Consider the following 17,446-nt stretch of genomic DNA (forward strand, 5'->3'; position numbering starts at 1 on the left):
GCAGCCCTAGTTTTACCAGTCAGGATTAGATGCAATAGAGCAACATGTTCTTACTAATAGTGATGAGCAACTGTATTCTTCGTGCTTGATCAGAGAGACAGAAATTGAGCTATCGAGAGTTTGGCATCAAGCATTGAGACCGCCCAGAAGGCACGGCTAGGCAAATTGGCCTGGTAATTATACAAGCCGTGGACAACCATGGACATATGATTTCGATGATGGTCTATACTGGCGAAGAGATATACTTTGTATCTTTGATAACTCAGGCGTTGACCATACATGTATGGCGCGCACTTTTTATCCGTAGACCGTCATGCCTCTGCATGTTCTCAACATATCTGCATGGTACTTTTCCAAAGGCTGTGAATCTGCATGCTGACATGCAATGCTGCCCAGCACAAGCGGGGATGCACCACGTGATGCATGCACCGTCACGAGACGGTCAGCCGTGTGAGAGACTTTTCGGGTCACCAAAATCATAGGGAAGCTGTCGAAAAGCATGAGACTCCAGATCAAGTCAAAACAACTGTTATTACAAACCTACATGTACTCAATAGCATACTTCGCGACGGTGACAGAACCCTCGTCTGGCAGCTTGATACAAGATGGAGGCCGACCAGTTGGTCGTCAGACTCGACGATTTGAGGGCCATCGCCGATGCCACCTTTCGATTGACCTTTAGCTTCACCAAAAGCGACAGCAAGTTGAAACCGGAGATCCGAGCCGTTGCCAACGAAATACAAGACATCGCGGGCTTGTTGCATCGACTTTCTCTGTTAGCATCAGGACTTGAAGAGACTAAGGACCATGATTCGGACATCAATGCTGCCCCGCCCCCACTGATCTCATGTCGCACCACCTTAGAACAACTAGGGGGATCGCTAAGGAGACGAACAAATAGATCGGACGACGACGGATGCGAACAGAAAAGGTATGCCGATGTCAAGTGGCCATTTACGAGGGCCTGGACAACAGATCTCCTGAATGAACTGAGTGAGCACAAGAAGACAATTTCAGAAGGATTGAATGGAGAATCAATCAAACATCTGTTGCAGTTACTATCAAAAGGGAAGTCTGTGGCAACCATACGTGACGAAGCCTGGATATCCGAAGTTTTCACCGACTTTCTCCAATCCTCTGGGTATTTCCAAGGCATCTATATGGTCCTCAATACCTTTCTACGCGCCCGAGAAGATTCATACATCAAGATACAAGATCGATACAAACACTTGTCAATACAGTCGAGCTTTTTCCAAGGAGAAGACTTCGAAAATTGGCTTGATAAGGGAGGATCACACCTTCTCTTCACAGCTCCTCCGGGCGGGGGGAGAACCGCCTTCACCGGCGCACTAGCACGGGAAACCTTTCGGCGACGCCGTGCGCGAACTGTTGTTGTACCCATCTACTTTGAGCTTCTAAGTGGATGGACCAGATGGACCACGAATATGAACATACTTGGCACCATCGTTGCTCTGATCGCGCGCCAGAATCAGGGCGCGTTCGAAGTCTTACGCCGATATCGTCGCGACCTAAATATCCAACCGAGATGGGCAACAAACGGAGCGAGCATGGAAGGACTGAAAGGTGTTCTTTGGCAAATGTCAACTTTCTTTGAACATGTCTTGGTCATTGTAGACTGCTCAAAGTCTGGCGGAGATAGCATCATACCGATGATCGCCTCTTTGCTAAAGACTTCCAAAGAATCCGCACCGAACTTTAGTTTGGCAGTGGTTTGTCAAGGCCTTGAGTTTGTTCGGGAGTCTTTGGGCGAATCCGTCACTAAATGTGACATTGCACCATCCATGGCCATCTTGCAAGCTTTCGCTGCCACCGAGGTAGAAAGACGAGTCAGGACCGGGGCTCTGCGGTTCCAACGGACAGCAATGAAGGATGCTACGATCCGCAAACTCAGCGTTGGTGACGACCATGTGTAAGACAATGAAACACTCAAGAACCGTATAAGGCTAATAATCAAGACAGCTTCTGGAAGATCGCATATCAACTTGACCACCTCTGCTCCTTGCAGTCCCACTCTGAGCAGGTTGAGTTTCTGGAGAGGCTCCCATGCTCGCTGCACGACACCTACCGCTTAACGCTGGAAGAATTTCAAAAGCGGACGCCAGCATCTCGAAGCTTGATCCTCAAGGCTTTGCAACTGACGAAATGTTCGCGCCACGAACTAAGTGCCCAAGAGTTCTGCCAAGCCCTTTCAGTTTCAGGCATTTCCGGGCTAGATCCTGAGATGTTGGAATATCCGGAGGTGGACGAATCAGAGATTCTGCGACAATGCAGTCCTATGATCATAAGATCGCTGGATGGCAACAAGTTTGTGTTTGCGCACGACTCGATTGAAAGATTCCTTACACATAGATATATCGACGGATCCAGCGATTTGGCTGCATATCGTCTCACGACTTCCGGAACGAATCGGCTTCTTGCTACCTGTGCACTCAAGTTCCTGACCTTAGGTCACTTCGCTCGACTTCCAAGCTTATCGTTGTCAGAAGTGGATTACATAAGGACTAGGAACGAGAGATACCCCTTTTACAGGTTCGCCGCACTGACTTGGCACAAAATTGATGTCAGTCATTGGAAGGACCCGGAGTTGGTCGTGGAAGCCATGGCGCTTTTCGACCCCAAACAGACAACAAACTTCAAGGCTTGGTGTCTTGAGATCTGCCGCCAACACAGAATGAACGGCGACTGTGACAATTGGAGAGGGCGGAAAGACAGAGGCATAATCAGGAGGCCCCCATCTACCTGTTCAGAAACTACGGAAGTCAACTCTTCCGCCGCAACATGGTCGAACAAAGATTTAGGAGATAGTACTTCAGATACCCCACCTCATCTGGGATCATCATCCTCCGCAAGTCCTCCTCTGAGGAAGAAGATGTCCAAACGATCTTGGGCAGCAGGCCAGACAAGGCGCCTTGCACGTGTGCTAAGGCGAGGCGACTTTACTCCATTACACATGGCCGCTCTCCTGGGCATCGATGCCGTCTGCTCGGAGTTGATTCGAATTGGAGAAAATTACAATCGACCGAGCAAGATAGGGACCCCTTTGCAGTGTGCGATTGGAGGTACTTTACTCATAGGTGACCACGATATCCCGGCGGGCAATTCTCCATTGCCACCATGGCTCAGCCGACCACGTAAAAGCACTATTGAGCTGCTGATCAATGCGGGAGCGGATTGTACACGAGATTTGCCTAGTCAGACATACCCTTGGAGCACTGTCGGTGCTTTGGCCCTGAAGACCTCAGAATGGGCTAGGAATTCTGAAATCTTCGCGGTTGTCGTTAGAGGAGGTGCTCAGCTGCACGATGACATTATCGCTGTGTTCAGGTCGATCTGTCGCAAATGGTCAAAGCATAAAGATGCAGGAGCCAAGGAACATATTCAGGACATCTTAGAAATCTTAAACGGAATGGTTGAAAAGAAAGAGGGCGAATCGCTGGCTTATCTCAAAGCTTTCCAGAAGGCGGTTTCGGAAACCACTGACATCGACATACCATTGCCTGTCTCGCAAGGCATCTCCGATGACATGCTTGTCCAACAGATATGGAAATCAATCGACGATGACAACTTGAAAGCGATCGAGGATCAATCTCAAAGCAACACAAGAATTAAGGACCTCCTAAAAGGCGACATCTTGACGAAACTGCTCGACTTCGCTATCGCATGCTCAGCTGTCAACTGCTTGGACCACTTGCTCACAAATTACATGGCCGAAAACGGCCCAAATGATTGGAAAAGCAAAGCTGTGCTTTATTGCGTCGAAGATGGAAAGCAAGAAGTCCTCTTATGCTTATTGAAGGATGGTGCTCAAACCATGAGAGCCAATGCGAGAGGAAGCACCATTTGGCATCTCGCAGCTGCTAAAGCTACCTCAACTGGGATTCTCAAAATCTTACTTGAAAACAGTGACGAGGAAGAACGAAAAGATGCCTTGAGAATGTTGAATGAGAGTGGCCGTACCGTGCTTGCCAAAGCGCTAGTCAGCAAAAAGTACTCAAACGCCTCTATCATCCTCAAATACTGCGAAAAGGATCGTGCGTGCCTCAAGAGCAGACATCCATCACTACCTCACCTTGTGGCGGGTATTCAGGATAGCGTCTTACTCAAGGAGTTGCATGATTGCGAAATGTTCGAATTTGTGGCTAAAGACACGCCTCTCAATTACTTCCATGTAGAAGATTCAGCAGGTGTGGAAGCGACTCGCCAACTCCTGGAAATATTTCCCTACCCTTGTTCCGACCAGTCTCCAACACCCTTAAGGATATACCTGTCAAGATCCGACTTGAACATCTACAAGAAAGAACTTGTAACACTTCTTGTCCAGAAAGAGCTGTCTGCCGCACCTATCATCAACGGTATTCATACCTGGCAGTGGTTCTGCAAAAGCGTGCAGGGTTATTTCAGAAGAGCATCAGAAGCTGAGGCCTGGGAAGTTGTCGAACTTGTGAAGCTCATGGTCCATCTCGGTTGCATGGACGATTATGAAAAAGCTAGAGAAACATCTGGGCTGGTAGAGATCGTTCCTCTCTTTGATGTCGACTCAATGCCGAGGGCGTTTACACCTGACAACGACGCTGTACTTGCGACTGAAGAGATATTCGGCATTGTTCATGACACAACGACCTTACCTCAGTACTACAAAAGTAGTGGTATGGATATCAAGGTCATCAAGTGGACTATTGCTCACAATTCTTGGCACCTGTTTCGTCGTCTTATCCACACGGATATTGATGTTCATAAGAGGGACAGGAGAGGAAACTTGTTAGAGTACGTGTGCTCTCACGGTACCGAATTCAACGGTCATAGGATGCTCGCGAATCTTCTAGAACGAGCTGAGAAAGATCGTCTGAACGAGCTGAATCCCGACGAAAACCTTGGTCTCTTACACCTACTAGGAATGCCATATGGCAAGGAGGACTTATCTTCAGATAGTAGTCCCTTGTTCAGTCCTAGTTTTATCCCGATGGAGAATCTCAGTCAACCACAAGGTTCAGCTTGCCCAATGCGTTTAGGGCCGGGGGGATTCGCGGCATTGAGGATACCACGCGACAACCCAAAGTTTAGCATACTCCAACGACTGCTTGACGAGCACATGGATCGCCAGCTTCTCAGCAAAAGGGGTAATTTTTCAGCCTTGAGTACGCACATAAGATACTGTTATCTTGACACGGCACGCCTTTTACTTTTACGCGGATCACCAGAGACTCTCTCTACCTCTGACAACCTAGTTTGGGTGGACTCCTGTAGCGTGGGCATGCGCGCATGGCTACACGGATATCATCGGCCAGATGGCTGCATCCTCCTGTTCCGAATCTATTTGGGACTTCCAGGTTGAGGTGACATTGGGTGTTGAAGCAGCTCCCTCATTCACGAAGCCCTACCGTGGCCTCTGCGCTCTGCACCTTGCGGTACTTGCCTCGGCAAAGACTGTATCATTTCTGCTGAATCACGGTTTTGCCTCAGACCTTGACATCACTGATGCACAACTGCATACCCCTTTACACTTTGCCACAATGTTTGGGCAGCTGGAAACCATCAAAGAACTTGTTTCTCGGGGGTCAAATATCAACGCTAAGGACTGCGACGGATGGACCCCCTTGCACTTCGCAATCCATCTCGAGAAGAAAGACACTGTTGAGCTCCTTCTGGAGATCGGCGCGGCCCATATGGAGACGAAGAAAGGAGAAACGCCGCTCGATTTTGCTATGTCAAAGGAAGAATACTATACCAAACGAGTTCAAAGGTCCATCCAACAAAACCTGAAGACTGGCGCAGAAATTCACTGTGACAAGCAATGGCTGGCCTCTCTCTCTCGGACCATGAAAAAGGCCATCATTGACGGCGATACTAAAATTTGTAGAAGACTTCTTAAGGAAGGTTGCCCGGTGGACATTAAGATGAGATCTTGCCATACTTGCACAGCTCTCATTTTCGCTCTGTCACGTAATGAGGTGTCTGCAAACATCGTCGACACTCTGGTGGAACACGGAGCAAGTTTCCGTGGAACTACCTGTGCCCGCCATACGTGCGGAAATTTCAAGCGATACGGTATCCGCCATTTCAGCGACTACACTTCAGACAACTCCTCATCTTCCTCATCCTCCTCATCATCTGATAGTGATGATAACAAAAAGTACCGGCAGTATGCCTGGCCATCGTTTGGATCTACCAGTCTTGACATGCTCATGTGGGAGGATGATTTGTTCGAGAAAATTTCAACATGGCTATGCTCCGTTCCGGAAGAGGACATGATATGGCTCATTGACAATTCCATAGCCGTCCATGTAGCTGTGGATCGCGGCAGCCTCAAGGCTCTACAGGTTCTCTTATCTCAGGCTGCTAAGATCGGTGATGGTCTTCACAGAAACTTGGCTTATGAGCTTGTGAACAGGACTGGATGGCATTCTGGGCCCTACGTAGCCTCGCCTCTTCAGGACGCAGTCGATGCTTGCAACCTGGAGCTTGTCCGCCTTCTCCTCGAATATGGAGCAGAAGTTGACAAGAAAACCACAGCGAAGGGAACTGCCCTTCATCAAGCCGCGAATCAGGAAAGCATCGAGCTTGCACAACTTCTTTTAGAGCACGGGGCCTCGCTTGCATCCAGAGATTATAACCGTGGATTCACCCCTCTGGAAGAAGCAGTTCAGTCTGGCAACACCGAAATGGTGAACCTCTTTTTGGATCGTGGGGCATCTGTCAGATATCCTCAGTATGCTGACACATGTCTGGTTTGTGATTCGACGGAAACTGCAGTTCTGATGCTAAAATCAGGCATCCCTCTTCAAACGATTGGAAGGTATGGCGTACCCCTCTGGGCACCGGCGTGTCTGAAAATCCGGCTTGCGACCTTTATTTTCAACTCCGATTATGGCCATGCGATAGCATCCGAGGTGAATGCACCAAAGCTTTGGCAGATTCTATCCTACGCCTACTACGTTGGAGAGAGGGGTCGTGTCCGGCGATTTCTTCGTCTGCTGTGTCGGCGAAGTGGACACGGATCCATACAAGACATGACTGAGTCCGATGGAAAAGACAGCGAAAGATCATATGGCGTGTTGTGCCTCTTTGCTGATCTCGGACTTGTTGAAGAGGCCAAGTTGCTGCTAGACTTGGGTTGCAACATTGAGTTCGAGGGAGCTTCGACTGGCACTGCGCTAATGGCAGCAGCTCATGGGGGTCGGCTGGACGTAGTCAAAATGCTCGTCTATGCAGGAGCACGGATATGGTACGAGAAGGATGGATTAGGCAGGAGTGCAATAGTTGCAGCTCAGGATTTCCCAGAAATCGTAAGTTGGCTGTTGGTTGGAAAATTTACGGAGCAGGCGAAAATTGAGGTGGCCCCGCCTGGCTGGGTAACGGACCAACAAAGCGAGATTCGCCCCTGGAGCGGATATCGTCTTGGCAAGTTTTCTCTGTCAGGAAAATACGCTCGGCACTGGGGAGATTCGAGTTTGAGGTGGTTGTCGTGTTTGGAAAAGGCACGAAGGAACTTGCGGGGGAAAGTTGTCGTATCAAGGTCATGGAACAGAGAATACTCATAGGAAACGAGCGACAATAGGTAAACCTGAATGATTTTCAAGGATAAGAAACCGTCACATGCCAGGATTCGTCTGCCTTGCATCATGCAGTGCTCCCGAATCAATGTGGTAAAACACCAACAATGCATGCGGAAAAGACCTTAACTCGGATTAACCGGCTGACAGGTACGACACCGACAGCAGACAAAGGTACGTAAAATGGCGGCAAACTTTCCAAGACTGTAGCCAGTGCGCCTATAGTCGTTAGATCAACCGTGACAAGACCGTAAGTCCGGTCCAGCGGACTGTAAGTCCAGACTTCCAACGACTGTCATGCAGGTCGGTAAGAAGGAACGAATCTAACCCGATCGATCCTTGCAATTTTTTCAACTGCCGTAAATACGAGCGTGATCCCGCCCTTCTGAGACTGTGTTCAAATTGTGACCATCTTTCTTATTTTTGAGGTCAAGCCGTGGGTACCTAGGTAGTCATCAAGATGGGCAGCATATTCTCGAAGGCTGCGCCCAAGGCACCAGCAACAGTGGCTACAGACACGATCATCCCCTTGAACCCCAATGATGACACTGCCTTGAACCGAGGCATTGTCATGGGCTTCATGATGCGCTTTGATGACGTCTTGAACCCAGAAAGGCTGCACTCGTCACTTACGAAGTTACTGGGCCGTGAAGGATGGCGAAAGCTTGGTGCTAGATTAAGACTGAACGTAAGTTATGATCTCAAGTATTCGAAAATGCGCCGAGACAGCTTTTCACATATGCGGCAGTCTCAAAAAAAGCTTGAGTACCATGTGCCTGAGCTATACAACTCCGAAAGACCAGCTATTGCGTACTCGCACCGGAGGCACGACTGCAGCATCAAACATGATCCGCTCGCTTCGCGGCTACCGAAAGCAACTTCAAGGCCAGCAGTCATAGAAACTCCACCAGAAAAGTTCCAGGATTTAATGCGAAGATCAGATGGCCCCAAGTCGATGCAAGACTACATCTATCGCGATGAACCTCAGCTGAGTCTGCACATCGTCTCCTTCAATGACGCGACGCTTGTCAGTTTGACATGGCTGCACACGTTATGGGATGGGATCGGAAGGCAGGAACTTCTGACTGCGTGGACTGCCATCCTCGAGGGTCGCGACGACGACGTCAAAGTCTTCCACGGGTTTGACACAGATCCTTTGGCAGAGCTGGGAAAGAACCCTGCAGAGCCATTTGTTCTGGCTGATCAGCGTCTTTCAGTCTGGGGACTGGCCCGAATCGTCCTGCAGTATATTTGGGACATCCTCCGTCATCCTTTTGAAGAATCTCGCATTGCTTGTATACCGGCAGCTTACATCGAAACACTCAAGAAAAAGGTCAACCAAGAGTTGAGTGAACAGAGCACCGGCCAAGAAAAGTTATTCGCCAGCGAGGGAGACATCGTGACCGCCGTTATCGGCCGCCTATGGTCGCAACATTTGCCTCCCAATACCAACAAACCGATTGTCCTCGGAAACGTCATCAATATACGTCCTGCGCTTGCTCAGGACATTCTTCCAGAAAAGACCGCATTTATATCAAACGCCACATCCCTGATCCTAACAACCATCACCGCGGAGGACCTCTGGACAAGGCCGCTGAGCTACACGGCTGCCGCGATACGACGATCCATCCGAGAGCAAGGGACTAGAGCGCAAATTGAAGCTCGCAAAGCCCTAGAAAAGAAGCATTCTGCAGCTTTCTTTGGTGACAAGAACATGCATCAGATTTTACTGTCAAACTGGGGCAAAGCCAGATTCTTCGAAACAGACTTTTCTTCCGCCGTCGTCGAGCCTCACTTAGTCTCTGTTGCTCAACCGCACAAACTTGGGCGCCCCTCGCTGATTCTCAATGCGAACTATGTCAGTGGCTTCCCACTTAGATTTGCGGGTCCGATAATTGGCAAGGACCTAGATGGCAATATTTGGTGGGGTGGCATGTTGCGGACTGGTCTTTGGGGTAGAATTGCGCAAACCTTGGAAGATCAGGGTTGGTATTTGGTAACTAAGTAGTCTGCTTGATTCTATCTGCACCACGTCACTATCGCAGATCTATGTCTTGTCTATATCTAGATAGCTGGCTTGTTGTGCTCGAATTATGTCTGCTCGTGGGTTCGCCTCGTTTCGTGCCCAATTTACATCATTGTTTTCCCAACAATATTTTCAGGCCCTTCAAAGCTTGTTCGTTAGCCGTGAACAGAATGCCACCGGCCAAAACCGTTCGTCCTAGTCGCATGACTGTACCTCTCCAAAGGCCCTTTACTCCATCCTCGGCCATGATCGCTCGAAATGACTCCATTGTGCCCACGGCTTTGGCCTGTTGAGCCTTTGTCTTGATCGTATCAAAGGGTTGCGTCGCTACGGTCGTGACTGTGCCAGCAAGCGCGCCGTTGGCAAAGCTCATGATCGGACCCTCAGGGCTGATTCCCTTGCTACGCTCGAAGTCTTTGATGATACTATAGCTGCCGAGGCGAAATCCCGTGGTGCCGATTTGTTTCAGGGTTGTGGTTATATAGCCGCGCCAAAGAGCCTTCAGAACTCCTTGTTCTTGTGTCAGAGTTTTGATGCAATTCACTGCACCTGTGAATCGTCGCGTTGTCTTGGCATCGTCGATGAGCGCTGTCTTGATGCGCTCGCTCGGTGTGACAATGATCGTGCTGCTGACGATCCCAGCTACCATTCCTGACGCGATACTTTGCATGGGTCCTAGCGTACGCGTCTTCTTGTCTTCGAATACGGAGCGAATGCTGTCGAACGCGACGAACCTCACCGCGTCCTTCCCGATAGACCCCACGATCATCGTGCTGCATCCCTTGTAAAGCGCTGGCAACCCCTCATCGCGCGCAACGCGCAGAACAATCGCGAAGGGGTTCCTTGTCCCTTTCTGGTGCCCATAGAGCTGTACTCGCGTCTTGGCGAACTCAAATGGGTACGTGCAGGCGGCTTCTACACCGCCGGCGATGCCTCCCGCAGCGAGTGAGAGTAGCGGCGATGTCTTGCCGTCCGCCGGAGCGACCATCGCGAACCCAGATCTGCCCCGGGGGCGTGTTGAATTTCGAGTTTTAATTGAAACGAGCACTCTTAATGTGTACACAAATCAAGACAAAAGTAAGCCGGCTGGTCGTAATCTTTGGACTTAATGTCGGAGAAATATGTCGATGGTTTATGAGGATTGCGACGATCGGCCCGGCCCGGTGTTCGCCTCGGTTAATTGTCGGTCTCGTGAGGACGCTTATCGCCGGATGCTCTTCAAGCTAGGTTACACCTTAGCGGTGATCCAACACCACACACTGAAAACCGTGGGAGTCATTTTTCACGTTGTCGATACACTTGACGCGCCTTACACACCACAAATTGTCACTAACTATGCGAACATGATCAATAGTGGTAGGTAGTTCATCAACTTATCATGGTCCTCTTCTCGTAAGCCTCGATTCTATGAGAAACGTAACTACAAGATCGTCAATGTTCGCTTTTCTGCTCCCTCAAACCACGATGACTTTCCCCGGTCAAGAAAAGCACCAACGCGGTAGAACAAAGACGGAGATCTTTCCATCAATATCAGTCCCCTAACATTCTCGCCCACTTGTTCTGGGTGCCGTTCACTTCTGAGACCGAGAAAATACAAAGTGTCTTGACTCCGCAATACCTCATGATGTTCCTGGCTGTATTGGTCGGCGTCAAGAAATATGTACCCGACCCATTCGTCCTCATAATTAAGCCATCTAGTACCATCAGAATCTTTACCATGACTGCCTGCAGCTCTGGTAGCCAAGCACGGACCCGAGATGGTTAGAGACCCCGAGGTAACCCTCCCGTAAGGATTCCCGGGGGAGTTTAACGTGGTTTCTGCACCAATGATATCCACGAGGCTCTCTCCGGTTTGTGCAAACGCAAAGTCAACGGATCCTTGCACGGATGCCCATGACCATGACGGAGCCACCCATTTCTCTGGTCGGGATTTCTGAGATTTGGGCAAGAAAATATCTAGTGCCCCTCCCTGCCGCCAAAGCAAACTTCTCTCCAGCTGCTTGTGCCATAGGCCCGCCAAGTAGCGACCTAGCCTACCATTCAGTAATGTGTCGAATTCCCGGGCCATTCCTTCTATTGCAGGGAGTCTGTCTGCTGGATTGGTAAGATTCCGGGATGAATAGTTCTGCACAAGGCCATCCCAAAACGATGCGAAAACTCCTTCTCTTTGGAGCCAAGGGGTGTACATGGGAAAGAAAGGTTTCATCTTGATCTTGTCAAGCAAAGAATGAGGACAGATGTAATGGATCCTGGAGGAAGTAAAAACCAGCCGCCGAGGAGCCAGTTCCCATTCTTGGAGAGCCCATGCCCGGCGACTGATAGGCTCGTCTTTGAACTGAACGCTGGTGTCTAGAATGACTGATGTGTTCTGGGTATCCTCGTGTGGAGGCTTGACAGGAATCTGGCATTGATGCGCGGCTATAGAAAAGAAGCCATCGCCGGAGTCTGGGGCATTGGCTGCGACTATTGTGATGAAAGAGTTCTTGTAGATACTGGCCATTCTGGCCGACTCATATAACCAATCTTCGTCAGAGTCTTGGAGGATGCATAATGCATCGATCCAAATGTACTGCATACGGAGCCCTTGCGCTACTCGAAGAGCATCTTGCAGACTGAGAGGCAGTGCCGAAGGAGAGAATCCTTGCTGTCGGTCGGCCAATGTCGCCGAAGTGAGTGTGAACGTATTCGATTTGCCCCAACAGTATGACAAGGCGGCGTATTTGATATTCTTGCCAACTTCTGCTGTGTTTTTGATCGTGATCAAGTTGTTAGCGTGATTACTGAGGTCGACGAGTCGTGTTGGTAGCTCTACCTCCCCGATGGGGAAGCAAGCATGGTCCGCTTGGCATTGAAAGATCTCTGTTTGGGCCATTTGCCAGTGACTTGGGACTGACTGGTCTTTGACACAGTTAGAGATGTTTCTCAGAAGACCATAGTTTCATGTCACCTACCGCTACCATTTAGAAGCCTGCAACTTATACTCTGTGGTTCTACAACTCGCGGCTCTCGTTCTGAGGCATCATTGCCATGTACACACTCTTGCGGGGAGATGGTGCCTGCATCTATTCTTATTATAAAAAGTAGTAAGTACTTCTCGTAGCCCTTGAGGATCACTTTAATTGGTGGTTTGTTGTATGATCTTATTTTCGCGGGCTTGGGCCGTTTTGCGAGCTTCATCATAACGCTTTCCCTGGCACTTCTGGCTAACATTGATCGCCTTAGAGCAGAAAGCTCTATGCAATATCATACATAGACTGCAAGTTTCCCTCGAGGCTGAGATGTCAGCTAAATTGCCCACCATGCGGGATCAATCAAGGTCGTCCAGATCCGAGGGTAAAGTGATGGTTTGGCAACGGGCGCACAACGGCTGCATGCCAGTCAACGCCGCCATTTCTGAACTAGACAGACTTGAATCGGGGGAAAATAGGCCCTTGTACCGAATCTATCAATTCGAAGGTGGCGTTGTAACTTGTAAAGCCGGGTCAGCCACTACCCATAGTAAGGTAAGCAAGGATATCCAAGTTTCTAGCTGGCTTCGGGCTCAACTACAGCCCCGGAAGAAGACCTAACGTTCTTCAGAACTTCCTACTGTACAGCTTCTGAGAAGAAGACTTGAAATGGTAATAGGAAATGCCGACGGAACTTACGTGCTTGGAATTGGTTAGGCTCAGATGTTGTCGAAGCTTAACGACACGGAGCCTCACACTTCCATACCCCTCCATACCCCTCCATACCCCTCCATACCCCTCACCTCGTTTAGGCAGCAGTTTTCCTATCCTGTCTCCGCTGTTAATTTGCTGACATTCTTTGGACCACCGACCAACAGCCTCAGTTACCTAGGCCACAAAACCCTCCATCCAAGGACCTCTACGTCTAAGCTTTCAGTGTTCTAAGAATCATGCTCCATATCGATGAATGCGTTTTGGATCGACCAACACAGACTATAAGTAGACCTGCGCGTTGATCTCTAGTTTCCGAGCCCCACCTAGCCTCAGTTATGTACTCTCATGTATTTTCTCGTCGCAATTTTGGACCCGCGCATAACTAGATGTTTCTCATGATGCGCGACTGCGTCCTTCACACGTATGGTTCGTGCTTCTGCTTCTGCTACGGCAATGATATACACACCCACAGCTGCTGTGGGTGGCTCTGCGCCTGCTTCCGCAAACTTGGCCATGAGTATCTCACTCGTCTACTTTACTCATGTGTGTGCTTTTCGTCGAATGGCCTGGTTTCACCGGAGTCTTTGTCGTCGTAGGCGATACATCTTACTTCAGACCCAGATGTGAAATGACTCTTCGTCGAAAAGCTCCGCTGAGATGAGCGGGTCTTGTAAGTTATTGAGTTGGAGCCATGGGAGCAAAGGGCCAGGGGTACGCCATCGACTCAGACTTGAGGATAGAGCTACCAAGTATTCCCAGTCCAAGTTTCTTACTTGCTAGTCGTGAGTATCAGAGTGATACGGAACCTTGTTTTCATACGACGCTTTGTAGCAATCGAGCCCATGAGTTGGTGAGGCTTAGAGGGAGGGCCTTTAATAACCTACCGGTACGCCCACGCTTCTTTTCCAGTACGCCTCGACAGATAATTTTTCTCTACATACCGGCTACAAGCTGAATATCTCGGCCTCAGCTAGCTGTTGATGGTGGAGTAGGTGGACCTAGAATTCCTTTGGTTGCGGCACGGCCATCTACGACGGTTAGGCAGCAGCATTACAGAAATTTTCACTCTAGCATCGAAACGGGATACCCCTATGTTGAGCTGGCTGCCTCCGAGAATGATACATGTAATCCAGGACTCAAAGTTCTTTACCTCTATTACTTGCCTTTTCAAGACAAGATGCAACGTTGACAATGGACCGAAGGCATATTCGTGAACATCACTCGGGCAATGCGCTTAGACCCCTGAATGCGGGTGTGGGTTATGTTGTGGGTTGTGAAAACTCCGCCGAGTATCAATGTTCGCTTCATGCAACTTGAAAATGCAGGATCTTATCTTATGGATCCCCTGCGTCAAGATTAGCCATATATTGACGTTTACTGGGTAGGATGCTCTTTGCTGCAGGTAGTACAAGGCGCTTTTTGACCCTTTCTACCTTTGGGACACTCCAGGGCAGCCCCTTGCTGAACCACCCAAGCGACCTAGAAAGCCTTGGAGAGATGTCGGTGATGCTTTATGTTTTAAGAAAATCGGCATTTGATCAAACCCATTGAGTGACTACTTGGGGGTTCTTCTACCTTAAAGTAACGAAGTCTGGGTGCTTGACTGCCTGCTTCATCGTGTAATACCAGCTTCCGAGGATGTACTAACTTTGGTTGCCATGTCCACTATGTAAGGTTCTGGCAATACAAGTTGGTAATAGCTTCCAATTCATCTCAATATTCATGCGACGCGTCATCGCTCAAATGCACTTTCCTGGTGCCTGGAATCGTCTTCCGGCGGCGTCTTGGCGACGCCCAGTTCCCAAGATTATCATCCCGAATCCAACTGCAGACAACTTATCCGCAGCAAGATAGAATTAAGTGCAAATATCATGAATGGCAATACGAGAAAGTGGGCGAGTTCCAGCAGCACAGCCTCTGTGTAGTCCAAAAAGGGAATTGAGACACCATGGTGCCATACCAGAGAGATAGCCAGCAAGCTTCGGAGCTTGATAGCCCAATGAAGAGGTTACTGGAGTGATCCGGAGTATATGGTCTACCCCAATTGGCATTTGCCCAAGCTCGCGCACTTTTCTTTGGCCAAAAGTGGCAATTACCCCTAAAGCATGCATCTAAGTCATTGAGCAGATTGCCTCCCCGTTGTGATGAAGACTCAAGAGGTGGTCCACGTACCAAGGGAGGCTTCAGGAGCAGCAGTCAGGAGTCCTCGAGCAATAATGAAAACGAGGTATAAATCCATGGAAGCATCCCACCATATATCAGCCAGATTCATCAATGCCACAATACAATCAATCTCAGTGTCGATCTCTTAAGACGTTATCATGTTCTCACTCAATCTCGAAAGCTCGCATTTAGGCTCCGACCTCCCACTGCGGATAACGCTTTGCCTTCTTCACTTCGTCTTTGGATCCATCTTCTTTGATATCATACACTGGATTGCCCACCGGTCCAACAGATCTCGCTTCCGAATACTACGACTACTTGCCAAGGCTCACTCAATCCACCATCAATACTTTGACCGTAATCTGAGATTCAACGAGCGATTCCGTCATCGAAATATTGTCTGGCATCTATCACTTGAGGTGTCGTGTCAGATGATTGGCAGCACAATGAGCTGGCTTCTCGGCCCTTTGTTCGTGCGCAAGGCTTCACTTTCCCAGTTCCATGACCTGATCATCATACTCTCAGTCCAAGCTGGTAGAGCAGCCGTAGTGGCATGGAACTCTGGGAACGATTCAAATCATATTCCTTACCCGCGGCTTCCGAAAGACCCTTCCACCTTCTTTGTTGGGCCTGAGTACCATGCCCTCCACCACATCGAACCTCTTGCCTACTTTGGGTCAATGGTGCGCCTGCTCGACTGGTTCCTCGGTACCGGGGTCTCACTCAGGGGCCGGCGCGTAACGATGACGGGGTCCAGGGGAGCCCTCGGCCAGGCCCTAACGAAGCAGCTTCACCTTCAAGGTGTTCGATGCATTCATACCCCCAGGTTTGGAGTCGACTGGACGTACGGCGACTATTCCTACTTTGAGTCTATCCTTGCAAACACCGATATACTCATTCTCGCCCATGGATCCAAGAACGACGACAATGCCCACAAGGCAAATTGCGAGTCCCATGTTGCTATTATAGAACTGTTTAAGAAATTTTGCGAGCGGCGAAAACTTGGATTACTGCCAGAAGTTTGGTACATTGGTAGCGAGGCCGAATTTCATGGGGCATGGACGAAAGACATGGAGGGCTACACACAATCGAAACGCGCATTCGTACCGCACGCCCAAAGATATTATGGAGACGAGTTCTTCAATTATCGACACATAGTTCCGGCAGCGTTTACTTCGAGAATGGGACGCGGCTTCATGTCTGCTGATTCGGCCGCCAAAGTGGCTCTGTGGTGGATTTGTACAGGCGCACGTTACGTTCCAGTTACATACACCGGGTTCGCATATCTCAATTTCTTCAGGTTCAGACTGGGAGGCCTCGCTATCGGTTCGCCAAAGGGCACATATCGAGGAGCTTCTGAGATATTGCGCATCATTGATGGAGGACGGGCCAAACTCTGGTCTTGACAAGAGCCATCCAAGAAAACATACATGTAGAGACTTCACTCTGTATTTGTATTAGTTCTGTAAAGCCTCGGCATGTTTTTCAAGGCAAAGTTCATCTTCAATCTCCCAACATCTCCTTTTTCAATCATTCTCGAGTTCCGGATGACTTTCGTAGCTTGAACCCACATCTCAGAAGCCAAGATGTCAGTTGCGGGTCGTGGGCGACCAACGTTTGCGTCTAGTATCCACACGAGGGCTTCAACCACCCACCTCAAGCCCACATGATCGTCTCGTCGCCATGTGAGCCTCAAGGAAGTAATTCCAGTTCGATTGGTCTATTAGTCTAGTTGGTTAGGACGTCGGATTCTGATTCCCAATTGAAAATCAGTCCCTTCCGTAAGCCCAGGTTCGAATCCTGGATGGACCTTTACGTTTTGCACTTCATGATAGAAGTGTATTGAGGCGTCATATTGTTCAAGTTTTGACTCTGTGATCGTATTTCAGGACCAGTGTTTGGCGGCCTACGAGCGTCGCAAGGCTGGAATCCTCTGAATATTTTGTTCTCGCCTAAATACAACTATCTGGCGGAGATGATGTTCACTTGCACTATAATTACCATGGTGTTGAAACTCTCATCTA

The 17,446-nt window shown here is 49.3% G+C and overlaps 5 protein-coding genes across 5 annotated transcripts; 3 read left to right on the forward strand and 2 right to left on the reverse strand.

Moving 5' to 3' along the window:
* Positions 1-605: 605 nt before the first annotated feature.
* Positions 606-6,849, forward strand: CABS01_07416 (ankyrin-2 ankyrin; the record flags this gene model as incomplete). Its single annotated transcript, XM_060540779.1, has 4 exons — positions 606-1,930; positions 1,981-5,156; positions 5,266-6,713; positions 6,790-6,849. The coding sequence occupies 4 exons, from the start codon at positions 606-608 to the stop codon at positions 6,847-6,849; spliced, it is 6,009 nt and encodes a 2,002-aa protein (XP_060402947.1).
* A 1,182-nt stretch (positions 6,850-8,031) lies between these two features.
* CABS01_07417 (uncharacterized protein) lies at positions 8,032-9,579 on the forward strand (the record flags this gene model as incomplete). Its single annotated transcript, XM_060540780.1, has 2 exons — positions 8,032-8,259; positions 8,320-9,579. The coding sequence occupies 2 exons, from the start codon at positions 8,032-8,034 to the stop codon at positions 9,577-9,579; spliced, it is 1,488 nt and encodes a 495-aa protein (XP_060402948.1).
* Positions 9,580-9,706: 127 nt separating this feature from the next.
* On the reverse strand, positions 9,707-10,585 carry CABS01_07418 (uncharacterized protein; the record flags this gene model as incomplete). Its single annotated transcript, XM_060540781.1, has 1 exon — positions 9,707-10,585. The coding sequence occupies one exon, from the start codon at positions 10,583-10,585 to the stop codon at positions 9,707-9,709; it is 879 nt and encodes a 292-aa protein (XP_060402949.1).
* An 880-nt stretch (positions 10,586-11,465) lies between these two features.
* On the reverse strand, positions 11,466-12,777 carry CABS01_07419 (HET domain-containing protein; the record flags this gene model as incomplete). Its single annotated transcript, XM_060540782.1, has 3 exons — positions 11,466-11,625; positions 11,784-12,495; positions 12,549-12,777. 3 exons carry the CDS (start codon positions 12,775-12,777, stop codon positions 11,466-11,468), a joined length of 1,101 nt encoding a protein of 366 aa, XP_060402950.1.
* A 2,803-nt stretch (positions 12,778-15,580) lies between these two features.
* CABS01_07420 (uncharacterized protein) lies at positions 15,581-16,828 on the forward strand (the record flags this gene model as incomplete). Its single annotated transcript, XM_060540783.1, has 1 exon — positions 15,581-16,828. One exon carries the CDS (start codon positions 15,581-15,583, stop codon positions 16,826-16,828), a length of 1,248 nt encoding a protein of 415 aa, XP_060402951.1.
* Between the last annotated feature and the right edge of the window lie 618 nt (positions 16,829-17,446).

The sequence above is a fragment of the Colletotrichum abscissum genome (genome assembly GCF_030869225.1).
Source record: "Colletotrichum abscissum strain IMI 504890 chromosome Unknown Scaffold_16.1, whole genome shotgun sequence".
In the NCBI taxonomy this organism is placed as follows: domain Eukaryota; kingdom Fungi; phylum Ascomycota; class Sordariomycetes; order Glomerellales; family Glomerellaceae; genus Colletotrichum; species Colletotrichum abscissum.